The sequence below is a fragment of the Mus caroli genome, unplaced genomic scaffold, assembly GCF_978045245.1.
Source record: "Mus caroli unplaced genomic scaffold, Mus_caroli_1 scaffold_1, whole genome shotgun sequence".
Lineage (NCBI taxonomy): Eukaryota > Metazoa > Chordata > Mammalia > Rodentia > Muridae > Mus > Mus caroli.
In genome coordinates, this window is record NW_028227256.1 from 136,999,410 (window position 1) to 137,016,288 (window position 16,879).

General features: G+C 35.4%; 2 protein-coding genes across 9 annotated transcripts in view; both read right to left on the reverse strand.

Annotated features, from left to right (window-relative positions):
- The window catches only part of LOC147006136 (complement factor H-related protein 3-like), a 70,760-nt gene extending 64,877 nt beyond the window's left edge, over positions 1-5,883 (reverse strand). For 2 of the 3 annotated variants that reach the window (XM_085841644.1, XM_085841641.1), the window contains exon 1: positions 5,715-5,881. In XM_085841644.1, the coding sequence (XP_085697770.1) occupies positions 5,715-5,787 (73 nt within the window). In that variant the 5' untranslated portion in view covers positions 5,788-5,881. Of the gene's footprint in view, positions 1-5,714 lie in introns of all 3 variants that reach the window. The other variant, XM_085841643.1, reaches the window with a different exon arrangement.
- A 3,815-nt stretch (positions 5,884-9,698) lies between these two features.
- The window catches only part of LOC147006138 (complement factor H-like), an 82,954-nt gene continuing 75,773 nt past the window's right edge, over positions 9,699-16,879 (reverse strand). For 5 of the 6 annotated variants that reach the window (XM_085841619.1, XM_085841604.1, XM_085841603.1 and 2 more), the window contains 2 exons: positions 14,176-14,358; positions 9,699-10,354 (listed from right to left, as the gene is read on the reverse strand). In XM_085841619.1, the coding sequence (XP_085697745.1) occupies positions 10,158-10,354; positions 14,176-14,358 (380 nt within the window). In that variant the 3' untranslated portion in view covers positions 9,699-10,157. Of the gene's footprint in view, positions 10,355-10,548; positions 11,055-14,175; positions 14,359-16,879 lie in introns of those variants that run through there. The other variant, XM_085841612.1, reaches the window with a different exon arrangement.

A 16,879-nucleotide genomic window follows, 5' to 3' on the forward strand; every position in this document is an offset into this window, starting at 1 on the left:
CTCAATTCTTCAACGAATTAGAAAGAGCAATCTGCAAATTCATCTGAAATAACAAAAAAAAACGTAGGATAGCAAAAACTCTTCTTAAGGATAAAAGAACATCTGGTGGAATCACCATGCCTGACCTAAAGCTGTACTACAGAGCAAGTGTGATAAAAACTTCATGGTACTGGTGTAGTAACAGCCAAGTAGACCAATGGAATAGAATTGAACCCAGAAATGAACCCACACACCTATGATCCCTTGATCTTTGAAAAGGGAGCTAAAACCATCCAGTGAAAAAAAGACAGCTTTTTCAACAAATGATGCTGGCACAAGTGGCGGTCAACATGTACAAAAATGTGAATTGATCCATTCCTATATCCTTGTACTAAGGTCAAACCTAAGTGGATCAAGGAACTCACATAAAACCAGAGACAGTGAAAGTTATAGAGGAGAAAGTGGGAAAAAGCCTCGAAGATATGAGCACAGGGGAAAAATTCCTGAATAGAACAGCAATGGCTTGTGTTGTAAGATTGAGAATCGACAAATGGGACCTCATAAAATTGCCAAGCTTCTGTAAGGCAAAAGACACTGTCAATAAGACAAAAAGGCCACCAACAGATTGGGAAAGTATCTTTACCTATCCTAAATCAGATAGGGGACTAGTATCCAATATATATAAAGAACTCAAGAAGGTGGACTCCAGAAAAGCAAAAAACCCCATTAAATAATGGGGTTCAGAACTAAACAAAGAATTCTCACATGAGGAATACTGAATGCCTGAGAAGCATCTGAAAAATTTTTCAGCATCCTTAATCATCAGGGAAATGAAATCAAAACATACCTGAGGTTCCACATCACAGCAGTCAGATTGGCTATGATCAAAAATTCAGATGACAGCAGATGCTGGAGAGGATGTGGAGAAAGAGTAATACTCCTATATTATTGGTGGGATTGCAAGCTTGTACAACCACTCTGGAAATCAGTCTGGCGGTTCCTCAAAATATTGGACATACTACTACCAGAGGGTCCGCCAATACCTCTCCTGGGCATATATCCAGAAGATGTTCCAACCGATAAGAAAGACACATGCTCCACTATGTTCATAGCAACCTTATATATAATAGCCAGAAGCTGGAAAGAACCCAGATGCCCCTCAACAGAGAAATGGATACAGAAAATGTGGTACATTTACATAATGGAGTACTACTCAGCTATTAAAAAGAATGAATTTATGAAATTCCTAGGCAAATGGATGGACCTAGAGGGCATCATCCTGAGTTAGGTAACCCAATCACAAAAGAACACACATGATATATACTCACTGATAAGTGGATATTAGCCCAGAAACTTAGAATACACAAGATATAAGATACAATTTGTGAAACACATGAAACTCAAGAAGAACGAAGACCAAAGTGTGGACACTTACCCCTTCTTAGAATTGGGAGCAAAAGACACATGGAAGGAGTTACAGTGACAAAGTTTGGAGCAGATACGAAAGGATGGATCATCTAGAGACTGCCATATCCGGCGATCCATCACATAATCAGCTTCCAAACAGGGATACTATTGCATACACTAGCAAGATTTTGCTCAGAGGACCCTGATATAGCTGTCTCTTGTGAGACTATTTCGGGGCCTATAACACAGAAGTGGATGCTCACAATCAGCTATTGGATTGATCACAAGGCCCCCAACAGAGGAGCTAGAGAAAGTACCCAAGGAGCTAAAGGGATCTGCAACCCTATAGGTGGAACAACAATATGAACTAACCAGTACCCCCTAGAGCTCGTGTCTCTAGCTGCATATGTATCAGAAAATGGCCTAGTTGGCCATCAGTGGAAAGAGAGGCCCATTGGTCAAGAAAACTTTGTAATCCTCAGTACAGGGGAACACCAGGGCCAAGAAGTGAGAGTGGGTGTGTAGGGGAGTGGTGGGGAGGGTACGGGGGAACTTTTGGGATAGCACTGTAAATGTAAATGAAGAAAATAGCTAATTAAAAAAATGAAATAAAATCATCCCTAATTATATTTGGCTAAACTGGTCAATCAGCATTTTCTTCAGTGATGACCAGGGAGGTTTCCTTCTACAACAGGTGGGTACCATTAGACATACCCACAGCTACACATCACACACACACACACACACACACACACCACACACGGGCAAGTAGAAAGGTTGGGGTTGAAAAGAGAGACCTTGGAACACTAGTCTCCAAATGGGGCCTATCTATCAAACTCCTTCCCTCAAAATTCAGGAAAACGTCCAGAAAGAGCAAGAACATAAAGAGCCCGAGGGCGTACAAGACCCCAGGAGAAAAAAGCCCTCCAAATCAACTGCGTGAATCTAATATGAACTCCTGTAGACTGAAGCATCATGCATACATAGGTCATGAATAGTTCTGTCCCACATCCTCTGTGTATATATTATAGTGTTAGTTTAGTGTTTTTATGGGATTTCGAAATATGTGAATGAATGGTGTTCTTATTCTTGTGTATTCTCTTGGGTTCATTTCCTTCTATAGTTCTCATATTCCAAATTCAATGCAATAGTTAATGTATTATTGTATTATGTTTTATTTATTTATGTTTTCCTGTTGTGTTTTAGAAGCCTGTTCTTTTTTTACAGAAATGGAATTGATCTAGATGGGGAAGAGAGAGGGAGCAAATGGGAGGCATAAAGGAAGTGGAAACTTGTAATCACGATATATTATATGAGATAAGAATCTCTTTTCCATGAAAGAACACTCATGGTATGTCCTCACTGATAAGAGGATATTAGGTCAAAAGCTCAGAACACCTAAGGTACACCACATGAAGCTCAAGAAGAGGGAAGACCAAAGTGTGGGGGCTTCAGTCCTTCTTATACAAAATACTTAAGGGAACAAATAAGGAGACAAAGTGTGGAGCAGAGACTGGAGGAAAGGTCACCCAGAGATTGCCCCACTGGGGATCCAACCCATATACAGTCACCAAACCCAGACACTATTGTGGATACTAAGAAGTACATGCTGACAGGAGCCTGATATAGCTGTCTCCTGAGAGGCTCTGACAGAGTCTGACATATACAGTGGTAGATGCTGGCAGGCAACCATAGAACTGATCACAGGGCCCCCAATAGATGAGTTAGAGAAAGGACTGAAGGAGCTGAAGTGGATTGCAACCCCATAAGAAGAACATAAATATCAACCAACCAGAGCTCCTAGGTTCTAAACTACCAACCAAGGGATACACCTGGAGTGGCCCATGGTTACAGACGTATATGAAAGAGATGATGGCCTTGTTGGGCATCAATGGAATAAGACGCCCTTGTTCCCATGAAGGTTCGATGCCTCAGGTTAAGAGAATGCGAGGACAGGCAGAGATTTAGAGGTTGGTATGTGGGTCGGGCACACACTCATAGAAGCAGAAGGAGGGGGGATAGGGCAGGGAGGTTCTGGGGGAGGGAACTGGGGGAGGGAGTAAAATTTGAAATGTAAATCAATAAAATATCCAATAATAAAGGAAATAAAAAGAATCTCTTTTGCATAAAAGGGAAAAAAAGAATCAAGATTCTTTTATAATAATAAGATTATAAAAATGATAGATGATAAATAAATGTATAGATAGATAAGTAGATAGATGGATGATAGGAAGGCAAATTAATATAATCAAATTGGCTTCTCATAATAACCTGAAGAAATGATTGAGGTAAGCTATTTTATGTCAGCCAACTAAAGTTCAAAGGGCAGAACTGTGTCCCAATGCATGAAGCTTCCAAAAAAAGAAAAAAAAATAACAGAAAGGTAACGTCATTAGCACTGATTGCAGATAACCCCCAGAGGAAGCATGTTCAGGCAGCTAGCCTGAGTTCTCGATCTGGATTCTCAGGAAGAGTAGGGAAAAAAAAAAAAAAAACAAAACAAAACTGAAATATCAGACAGCCAATTTATCTACATGAGGTGAGGGTGAGAAACACAACTGGAAACTTCAGCTTATTGTTTCAACTTTTCTAGTCAGTTATTGCTGGAAATAGAGAGCACCTGGTTTGATTATGTGATCTCTACTGTTGCTCTCTGTTCTATTACTTAGAAGTATCATGCCGGAAGACTTTCAGAAGGGGAAGCTCAGATATCTACCATAAGTTTGCTGCCATAAGTTAGTTACCCTAGAAGTGTTGAACATCTTAGTACCTGAAATAAGGTTCTCCATCTGTTTGTCTATCATCGTTCAGTCTGTCTGTTTGTCACCTAATTGTCTACATCTTACTCATTACTTGTTCTTTTGCTTTTCTTGCTGTATACTTTGTAAACTCACTCATTCAAAAGGAAACGTGTGACTATTATTCTCCACACTGTACAGAATATCAACCATACATATTTACAGATCATATGGAATGGACTAAGCAGAGTGTATTTAGACACATTTTGATATGTATGTATATAGATAGATATAGATATAGATATAGATATAGATATAGATATAGATATAGATATAGATATAGATATAGATATAGATATAGATATAGATATAGATATAGATATAGATATAGATATAGATATAGATATAGATATAGATATAGATATGTGTGCAATAATAATTAGGGAAAAAGAAAACCTGTGTCACAGAACAAGGAAGAGACTATGGGACAGTTTTGTGAAATAAGAAGAGCAATATAATTATATTAATATATCAAAGTTATGCAAGTACAAAATAATTGAAAGCAAATATTTTGTCATTTCACAGATAGACTTTTCTCTCATTGAATTACTGCTTTCCTGTGACAAAAAATTCAAAGTGAATTCAAAGTTACAGCAAAAAGAAATTGAGCTTAAATTTCTGAAATGATTCAAAATGAGAAAGGGTAGATCTTAAAACAAATGTAATGTGAGGATTGAAGAGTTCCATAAATCACCCCTCATTTTCTGGACTCATTAGCAAACAACAAATAGGAAAATAAATACTCCATGAAACCAGATTCAGGCACAGTGACTATATTTCAGAATCCTACTCCATCTTTAAAGCATTATTTGCTAACTCATGGATATAGTGTCTTTATGAATCTCTCAGGATGGTTGTTAAATCCTCTTCAGACACAGTGTTCATACATTGGTAACATGATCTCCCACTTTCTACATACATTGGAGATATCAGGTAAGAAATTGTTAACATTGTGGTGGCTCACATACAAAGTAACATAATTCTTTTTTATCTTCTTAAAGACATGTCCATTTGCTGAAATATAATTTGTTTGAAATAGGAAAAGTTACTCATTTTAATGACTATGAAATTAAAAGGTATCCATTTTATAGAGATGAAACCAATCCCACATCAACCTAGATAGATTTAGAGTCTGTCAGGTACTTTGCCCTGTTCAATGTCTGTATTTATTTAGGTGAAATTTCATTTTGAAAATTAATCTTGTTACATGTACTATTTACACATTTATAAAATGAATTTCTTCTTTGTCTCCAAATTATAATTTAGAGGCTATTCACACTTTTCAAATTAGAGAACTGAGAAAATCACTTTATTCAATTTTTCTCTCTTATTGCTTATCAGAACCTCTTTCCAAAAATAAATTTATTTTTACTATCAATATGTTTTCTGTTTTTATTTAAATATTTTATAATTTAGTTTCTATTAATACTGCTTTACTAAAGTTAAATTGAATTTAAAATATTTTCATATACATACAGGAGTTAAAATATTTTACTAGAAATTGCATGTTTCAGATCTGCTTCCACTTACCTTCCCCTTTAGCAGTAGAAAGCCATGCAGTTAGGAGGATATTGGATAAGAGCAACATGCTGCAGAACCCCATGTTCTCAAGCTTAAAGCTCCAGATGTGGTGGTCCTTCTGGGAACTCTGTCATTAAAAATGCTGTGTATGACATTGAACTCCACTGTATTACTAGCATCCAGTTTGGTAAATGTCAAAGTTCAAAAAGGAGGAGCAAAATAAACATTTTTCAATCAATTATTTCACAATAATAAGTTAATCATTTTACATTTATGGAGCAATGTAGTAGCATTCAATTTTTAGTGCCAAGTTTCCTTGTCAGTCATATTGTTATGTAGAAAGGAAGAGGAGAGAGTAAATTTCTTTTGCCTTCGTATAGGCATGATAGCTGGTTAGGACAGTTGGTGATTTTCTTCTTTGTAAGCTTTCATGGCTACTTCTAGTAAAATGAATTGTAGGCCCCAGGTATGAATTTTCAGAACACATTCAGCTTAGGATCATTTGGGCCCTGTGGTATGGAATACACAATATGGAATGATCTTCCTCTTGGGGACACAAAGTGTCATGGAAACAGTCATCAGTATCTTGACTTCTATTAGACAACCTTGACCTACAACTCAGAAGAGTGCTTCTCTTGTCTAGTACTGTTGTTTGTTACATGGTTGTGGTTGTAGATATGGGCCTTCACATATAGAACTGTCTCTCTACACGTGTATACACACACACACACACACACACACACACACACACACATTATTCTGATTGAGGAGTTAATAATATGATTCCTTATGACATTCCCATGCACTATTTCAATATTCTTTCTCTTGTGTTTTTCGACTTCCACTTCCCTAAGTATGTCACTATTTCCTTTTTCCTATTCCTCCTGCTAAATAATTTGTATCCTATTCTTTTTTCTGTTGCTCATCCACCCTAATACTCTGGCAATGGTCTATATTTACCTTTCTGGTCTCTGCAGCTGATTTGGTGTATAGACTTGCATGTGAAGATTTGGAGCTAGGAGTCTCTAATAAAGGAGATCATGAGAAGTTTGTCTTCATGGGTCTGGGTTACCATACACCATACAATCTGTTCTGGTTTGCTCATTTACCTGAGAAGTTTATGATTTCACTTTTCTTTATAGTTGAATGGTATTCCATATTGTATATGCCAGGGTTGTTTATGATCTGCTCATCATTTGAAGAACCTTTAGATTGCTTGCATTCACTATGTATTGTGGAAGAGCAGGAATGGACATAGATGAGCAAGTATGTGTGGGTCAAGATGTCAATCTGCACCATGGGTAGACGATCAGACAGTTCACATGGTCATATATGTTGTTAGAAAAGAGACATGGTCAGATGTGCACTTGTTCGCTGATTTATGGACTATAGCTAATTTGTTGGTTAGATGGACCTTGAGGAAGATCATGATTGGAAAATTAATGATGAGGACCTTTGTGTAAGAAGATCTATGTAGATAGATCTTTCCAAATTTCCAAAGGTATATATAAACTTGATTCCCATGGAAATGTTCATCAATAAGTGACTGTTGCTGAGGAAGATTTCAATAAGAAAATAGCCTAAATGCTTCCTTCTGTGAATAGTCAACTTCTTTTCACAGACATCCTTGTCATTGTCCAGTGCACCCTTGAACAATGTGGAGATAGTGAAAGGATAAGGAATATTCATGGCCTTGACAACATGGACTTCCACTCACCAAAGCTGCCCTGGCTAAGCTTCATTCTTAGTGTCAAATCTGCCTATAGCATAGCCCAATAGTGTGCTCCTGATGTAGCATGATTCACTGTGGAGACTAGCCAGCAACCTGGTAACAGGTTGAGTGATATTGCAACACTCCTTCTGTGGAAGGTGCACCTTGTTCTTCTGAAATGGATACTTATTCTGGTTATAGCAACTTTCCAGCAAACAATGCCTCTGGGGAAAGTCCATCTGTGGATTTAAAAAATGCCTTATTCACCATTGTGGAATTCTACACAGTGTTGCATCTGACCAAGACCCATGATCATAGAATCCATCTTATCATGTTCCCCATTATTCTGCAGCACCTAGCCTAATAGAAAGATAAAAAGGTCTTTTGAAGATACAGCTACAGTGTGACATTTCATGGCAGTATCTGGGAAGGCTATTGCAGTGTTTTCCAGAGGGCAGAATATGTTTTGAATATTCACACAGTATACAGTATGGTCTCTCTTTAGCCATGATCCATGGTTCAAAGTCAAGGAGTAGGAAACAGAAACTCAATATGTTCCCTAGTGATACACTAGGGAAAGGATTGCTTCCTTTTCCTGAGATCTGAACCTCGGCTATAATAGAAGTTTTTTGTTTTTGTTTTTTTTTTGTAGTTTGTGTTTTTTTTTTTTTTTTTTTCGGATTAGAGAATGTTCCTGTAAGGAGCCACAAGAAACATTCTAATGACATAAATGTTATACGTCCATCTGACCACTTAGGGTGTCTAATGTTCTTTAACAAACAGGCTAAGGAAGGAATAAAAGTTTTAAAATGGGTGATAGATCCAACATTACATGGGAAAACAGGATTGCAAATCTACAATGGATGTAAGAAAGATTACATCTGGCATGCAAAGAATACTTATATTATAATGCATATACACACACAGACACAGACACACACACACACACCCATATATATATATATATATATATATATATATATATATATATATATATATGTGTGTATGTATTTAATAGGTATTTGTGTATATATTGTGCATATGTATGTGTGTATATGTATTTGTATATGAACAAAGGTATATATATATATATATGTATATATATATATGTATATATATATATGTATAACAGGAAAAAAATTAAAACTTATTAGTATTTGTTGAATAAATGTCATGTTTCAATATCAAAAAATGTATAAGCCTATCCAGTTTAAATTACAAACTCTTAAAGATAATGAATAGCATACCTTTATAATAATAACTCTAAAGATAACTATAGTTTTTATAAATTAATTTGTATTGTTATTTTACTTTAATAATTTGGTACAGTGTATATATGTGTATGTGGTAATTTCAATAGCTGTGATATTCATAGACTTCATGTGCTTGAATGCTTATCCATAGAGTAGAAAGTGACACTATTAGGAGGTGTAGCTTTGTTAAAGTAGGTATTGACATGTTGGGTGAAGTCTGTCACTGTGGAGACAGGTTTTGAGGTTTTCTATGCTCATATTATGCACAGTGTAACACATTGTCTTCTGCTGCTTGTGGAATAAGATATAGAATCCTGAGGTTCTTTGTTGGCATCATGTTTATCTGGGCACTGCCATACTTTCCACAATGATGATAATGTACTAAATATATTAAATTGTAAGCCAACATCAATTAAATGTTATTCCTCAGAAGAGTTGCCTCGGCTAAAATGTCTCTTTACAACAATAAAAATCCTGCCTAAGACAATGCTCATTGCCTGTTTATAAGTGATGCTAAATACTTAAAGATTTTAATGTCAATATAATTACAGTGATAGAATTATATACATAATCAAAATCTTAATCCCTTTGTATAATTGCTTGTACCTTTTATTATTTCAATGTACCAAATATTAGAAGTTCATGTGCAAAAAGTTTCTTAGATTTTTTATTGATTTTAAAAATTTTTAAAATGTAGTAATTTTTATTTGTAGTAATTAATTATATAGTATTATGTAGTAATTAATTATATGTTTTCATAATATAATATATGATAGTTGTTTGTTACATGTTTAGGAAATAATACTAATTGGAAGAGTGAGTCAATATGTCTTCTATTAACTGTAACTCAAACCACACATCAAAAGATATCCAGGAAATCTGAGAAAGTTCTGAATAGAAAGAGATGTTGAAGAACTGACATGTATTTTCTTGCTTGAAATAGTTCATCCTTGGACATCATATTTTGGATTAGGGGTTTTGAATGTTCTGCTTTTGCATTTGGCCATAGTCATTAAAATTACAAATTAATCACCATATAACGAAAACATCTTTATTTATGAGAAGAAATGAATTATACAATACTTCAGATATAAATTGAAACTGTTTCAACAATATGCATGTGTATTTCATTTTTTTCTTTTTTATTAGATATTTTCTTCATTTACATTTCAAATGCTATCGCTAAAACCCCCTATACCCTCACCCCTCCCTGATTCCCAACCCACCCCCTCCTGCTTCCTGGCCCTGGCATTCCCCTGTACGGGGGCCTATGATCTTCACAATACTGAGGGCCTCTCCTCCCATTTATGGCCAACTAAGCCATCCTCTGCTACATATGCAATTAGAGACACAGCTCTGGGGGTGTACTGGTTAGTTCATATTGTTGTTCCTCCTATAGGGTTGCAGACCCCTTTAGCTCCTTGGTTACTTTGTTTAGCTCCTTCATTAGGGATAAAATCAATGAATAAATGTAACGTGATTTTTATACTATACACAAGTGGGATAATTGATGTGACCATTAATGCACTTTGTAAGAAATGGTGGTGATCCTCTTGCTTCTCTATATCTAGGTTTACATGCAAACTCAATATCTTCCCCTGACTGAATATAAACCTTTTTATTTTCTCTCCATCTGAGAATTATGTTATGTCTTTCCATAATGACTTCTGGTATTACACATGCATCTGAAAGAAAAATTACCAATGTTCATTAAGTAATACATAAAACTACAGAGATCACCCTTATCTATAGACCAATTTCATTTTTTTCTGAAAATTAACTATAAATGTAATGTCATTATCAGTAACTTCAAAAATCAATTTAGCTATGAATTTAAGAGAAGTGAAAACTTCAATCATAATATTAGTTATACTGGTAAAATAATCTGAAAAGACAAAAATGGAGAAATGTTGTATATTAATAGGTTGTAAGAATTAATAATGAAATGTCCACATCTCCTATGGAAACTAGCAGATTCTATGAACCCACACTGAAATACCAATAACAGTTTTTATACTTTTAGGGGTAAAAATCTAAAATTTGTATGGAGGTACAATATAAGGAGTAGACAACTGGAACTGGAGCAGAAAGGAAAATCTGGAGACATCATAATACCTGATTTCAACATACATCATGAGCCCCACAGTAACCAGAACACTATGAACATGCCAACGAAAGATAAACGTGATTTGAAAACTGATGTATGTATCTTCAGTTACCTCATCTTAACAGACCTTCCAAAAACGTATGTTAGAGAACTGATATCATATTCAGTTAATAAGAATAATTGATATCCTTATGGAGATGATTAAAATTTGATACTGTCTATTATTCTGGGCAAGGTCAACTGAAAGTTGGTCAAGACATCCATGTAATAACAAACCACTGAAAATACAAAGAAACACAATAGGGAAACATTTCATTGGTTTTGGACACTAGATATTTGGAAGGGACTCCAAATTATAAGGCAAAAAGCAAACCTTGACCCATGGATTTCAAAACATACTTGTGGATAGCACAGAGCATAATCAATACAACTAAGAAATAGGCAGCCAGTTGAATCAGAGTAAATGGTTGCCTATTGTTTGTTTCTAGGTATTTACATATCTTTTATAGGGGTGTCTTATGTCAAGGAACATAAGAAAGTGAAAACTCATTTTTTTTTTTTTTTGGTTTTGGTTGAATTTGGATTGCTTTTATTTGATTTGATTTGATTGATTTGGTCCTGGTTAGAAGTTATAGCAGTATTTCCCCTAAATTGACTGTATCTTTTAAAAATCGTCTTTGCACTATATCTGTCTTAAACTATACTTAAATAATTGATCAGAATTTCAGTTTGTTGATACCTTTTAAATAAACTGTAACTAGACTGTGATAAAATGCATTTTAAAAGAAAAATAAGCCAACTAAAATTATATAAATTTATAGATACTTCTCAAAAAAATACACAAGAACCTGAGTATGAAAAACCCTTAAAATATCTTTAGCCTGGGGGCGGGGGGAGTGTATTGGGGACTTTTTGGATAGCATTGGAAATGTAATTGAGGAAAATACCTAATAAAAAAAATAAATGCAATAAAGCAGGCAAATGTAGGGAGTGGCTTAGTAACTTCTACCTCTGCTTGGCTTGGACTATACATGTGTCTTTCTCCTAACAGTGTGACTGGCAACTTCCTCACATTCTCCATTCCTTTCATCTCTAGCAGGGCCCAGACTCGTGGTTTTCCACTTGCAAGTAAGATTATTCTTTTAGGTGCTGAGTGCCTTGAATCTCGAACTGACCAAGAGATAGTTGGTGGGTCATGAATGAGTACAGCCATTTGTACATCCCAGACTTCAGTTCTATCAAAGCTGTTAGTATGTGAATCAGATGCTGGATCAAGATCATTAAGTAGATTTCCTTGGTCCCTTCTCTAGAAAGGCATGGAGAGTAGAAGGGTGGGTAGAGCAGAGCCACAGTTTCAATTTTTTCCTGTTATCCTGATTAAACACTCTGATATGGCCAAATCAAGGGAGAAAGTCTATTTTGGCTAACAGTAGAGGTTTTGGTTTTGGTAGGGAAGTCACACCAGCAGTAGCTTGAAGCATCAGTCACATTACATACTCAATCAAAAAGCAGAGAGCAAAGAGTGAACAAACGCTTCTTCTTAGCTTACTCTCCCCTTTTTAATATAATACAGGATTCTAGGCCTAGGAATGGTGCTGCCCACAGTAGACGGATCTTTCTATCTCACTTAACCTAATACAGACAGTCCCTCACAGGTATGCCCAGAGGCACAGGACCCATATTATTCTAGATCTCATCAGGCCCACAAATAAGATTAACCATCATAATGACTTCATTGAAGGTAGGTTACATGTATCATCTGTGTGATCTGTGAAGATCCATGCATTTGGAAGTCAACTAAGGCAAATTTATTGCTGAGGGAAACTGCAGCCTCTGGACTATTTTCTCATCTTTCCACAGGTTTCTGGAATCACAGCCTATAATTAATTAATGCACAGTGATATAGCTTGACCCAGATTCCCAAACTGGAATGTTTCAGCTATAACTGATGAAAAATGTGTAACTCATCTTCCAAGCAGAGCCAGTGAACAGGTCCCCTTTCTCAGAGGTAATGAGTAAATACATGTATTAAGCAAATATATATATATATATATATATATATATATATATATGTGTGTGTGTGTGTGTGTGTGTGTGTGTGTGTGTGTGTGTGTGTGTGTGAGTGTGCATACTATGTATATATGTATGTGTATATATATTTGTTATGTAACAAATATTGATTAAATCCTGCTCTATACCAAAAAAAAATATCATTAGCTCTTAATTTTTTTTGCCAAAGCTATAGTAAGATGCCTTGTCACTCAGAAAAGCATTAGAGAAAGTAGCCCTTATAATTACAAATGATCATGAATGTGTGGTGAAAAACTCATAAGCTGTTGATGGGACTGTGACTAAGTGAAATTACTATAGATGAAAACTAAGATTTCTTAAAAATTTTAAAAATAGATTGTACATATATTGTTGCTATGTTCTTTTTTTGTACTTACTCAAAGGAAATAAAATAAACCTCTGCAACATGCAGGTATGTTTATTGCAAACTGCTACATGACTGTAGATAAGATGAAAAAATGGTTTGAACTAATACCAATTGGTAAATTTACAAAGACAATGTGGTAGAATTAAATGTGAAATTTTGTTCAGATATTAAAGATTATTTTGGTTAGAAAAAGGCATTGGAGGACAGTAAGTGAACTAAACAAAACACAGGAGAACAACTACTTTGTGTTCTTTTTCACAGAATGAAAAAATAGACTAAACTATCTGTAAAATGCATGACAGTGACTAATAAAAATTAGTTGTCTTGTCTAAGAGTGGCACATGTTGTATGGATTTAATACCAGATGTATATAGGTTGATTTAAAAAAAATGGATTCCATGGGCTCACATATTGCTTATTCATTGGGTACTGTTGATACTCAATAAAAAATTAGGAGATATGACCTTGTTGGAGTTGGTGTAGTCTTATTAGAAGAAGAATGTCTATCTCTTTGTGCTGCCTAGGGTCACATGTATAATGCTCAACTACTTCTCCTCCATCATGCTTACCTCTGTGCCATGATAGTTGTCTCAATCTCTGAAATTATAAGCTATTCCCAACAAATGCTTTCTTTTCTAAGAGTTGCCATGGTCATAGTGTCTCTTCACAGTATTAGAACACTGGCTAGGACAATAGGTATAGAATATCATGCTGGTGCCTAGTTTTGTGTACATTAATACATGTTAGTAAAAAATTAATTATAAAGAATAACATTCACAATTTTATTTGACAGGTGGTTTTTATAAAAAGAATCTAATAATCTTGTTTTTATCATATGCTATTGTTTGGCACTGAAGCACAAACAAAACAGTACTTGTATTTTGTGAATGTGCTATTATTAACAGAAAAATATCCATAATATAAAACAAAATCTCCTAAATCTATGAGAATAAGGTACTTACGTAAACAGGTTGGTGGCTCAGACCACTTTCCATTTCTACATGTTATTGTCTTCTTTCCCTTAAGTACATAATACTTCTGGCACTGATAGTCAACTGATGATAATGGTTCATATTCTGGTAATGACAAGGAGGTGATGTCTCCATTGTCAATAGGTGGAGGAGGTCCACATGTCCTTGTTGAGTCTAAGGAGACAACATTTGAATGTTTGAAAATCAAGTCAAATTACAGGCTCAAGCAGAACCAAAAAGAATACAGTATTAAACAAGACTTTAGTGATTTCTGGCTAAATAAATGATTACTTGAAGAAAGATTAATCATATAAACTGAGAGTTACAAGTTCTTCATTTTCACCTAAAGCCCTTACTTAACTACAGCAGACATGTCTGCTCTGAAGCCTTCAAGTACTAGTAAATATCTTAACAGCTTCTGAACACACAGATGCCAATGTAGATAGACAATGCTATTAAAGAAAACTAGATCATATATGACCCTGTATATTCCCACTCTCTATCATTTTTGTAGATATACATTTCTAAAGAAGACTTTAAAGTGTATAATGCTACGGAAGGCTAATGAGGCTTTCTGGGTTTCTGATAGGGTCAGACTTTAAAGTGTATAATGCTACGGAAGGCTAATGAGGCTTTCTGGGTTTCTGATAGGGTCAAAATAAGCACAGACATTTATATGTTATACTTTTGCTAAGTATATTTGAAATGCTTGGACATAGTATTTTTAGTAAATATTACATGAAGAGATGAGACATTAAAAATTCTAGCAAAGAAATTCAAAACTCATCTAACTGTATGATATTGTGCTATATGTTTTTCTTTTAGACCCTGAGTGCCCTTGTGAGGACACAGGAAAAGTCTGAAATCAAAAGTACTGATTCTGTTTAGTAAGATCTCAAAAGGACCATCATGAAAATGAACCAAACTCAAAAATGTTAATGTAAAAATAAAACATTCAAGATTAAAACAAAATTAATGTTTTAATGTGAAGGAAAGGAAAAAAACTGGTCATAATGCATTAATGTTCATATTCAAGAACTGAATAAACTCAAATAGGACATGTCCCATGAAGATCCTACCTAGCAATCTACTGAAACTGCCTAAAGAAAACATCTTGGAAAAAGTCAATAGAAAGTCATTATCAACCACACTGGACCAAGATCAAAGAGAAAGAGTCTCCTATCCATCACCATGCAAACCACAGGAAAAAAAAAATGAGTGTCAGCCTTAAGTTCCATATCCTGTGGTGCTAGCCTTTTGAATAAAGATATTAATGAAGACATTATCCAAAAAATAATATGAACGGGTTTTATTTCCATCAGAGAGTTCTTCCTAGGGAATAACTACCAAAATTCATGACATAAATAAAAATGTAAATTAAGATTAGGAGAAATTTAACTGTAAAATTAGGGGTATATAGTAGATGATCTTTATATTCATAAAGCTAGGTTTGTGTTTCAAGTAAAACCAAACATTTAGGAATAGTGTTAATAAAATAATCATAGGAGACAGAGGGAGGGAGGGACATAAATGGGAGAGGGGGAGAGGAGAGAAAAGAAGAAAGACTGTATCAGATATGGGAGGAAATGGGAAAGAATCCTAGAGGGGCAGGAGAATGACTAGAAATATGTTGCTTGTGGATCTTGGCAATCTCTAGAAATTAAAGACAACAAGGATATATGAGGCTCATGATATTCACATCAAAAAAGCGTAGCTAAAATATCTAACCATGAGAGGATAGAACCTAAAGAGACCACCAGTAGGTAGACCTCAGTTGAGGAATGAGATCACCCAAACATCTTAAAAATGTTTGATAAGAATTGTTCCTGTCTAAAAGAAATGCAGAGATACAAATGGAGAACAGCCTGAAGAAAATCCCATCGAGTGACCCTCCCAACTTGGGATCCATCATATGCACAGGTACCAAAACTTGGCACTATTACTGATGCCTTGTTGTGCTTGCAGATAGGATCCTAGCATGGATGTCCCATCAGAGGCTCTACCAGCAGCTGACTAAAACAGAAGAAGATACTTATAGCCAACCATTGAATGAGGTCTGGGATATCTATGGTAGAGTTAAGAGAAGGATTGAAGGAGTAGAAAGGTATTGTGAACCAACAGGAAGAACAACAGTAAAAACTAACCAGAACTCCTCAGAGCTACCAGAGACTAAGCCACCAAAGAAACTATATACATGGACTGGTCCATGGCCCCTGGTACATATGTTGCAGAGGAGTGCCTTGTCTGACCTCAATAGGAGAGGATCAGCCAAATCCTGTAGAAACTTGATGCACCAGGGAAGATAGATGCTGGTAGGAGTAAGGTATGTGTAGGTGGGTGTATGGGGGAGATCTCTCTCAGTAGCAAAGGTAAGGGGGTGGAGGGAGTGAAGAACTTTGGGGGAAGGGGCCTATAATTGGAATGTAAATGAATACAATAATAAAAAGAAAGAAAAACTATGATAAATAATCATGAAAATCAAAGTAACGGGATTTTTTTAAAGGACAATACGAGGAAGGGAGTAAATAAATGAAACAAGGACTTTGAAAAAAGTGAAAATAAGAAAGAATGGCATTTAATATATGTAAGAGAAAACTCTGAAGGAATCAGTAAGGAAACTTGAGGAAATGGGAAATACAATTGGATTTTGAAGGGAAGTTCAGTTTCTACTTACACATTGGAATATAAAATGTCA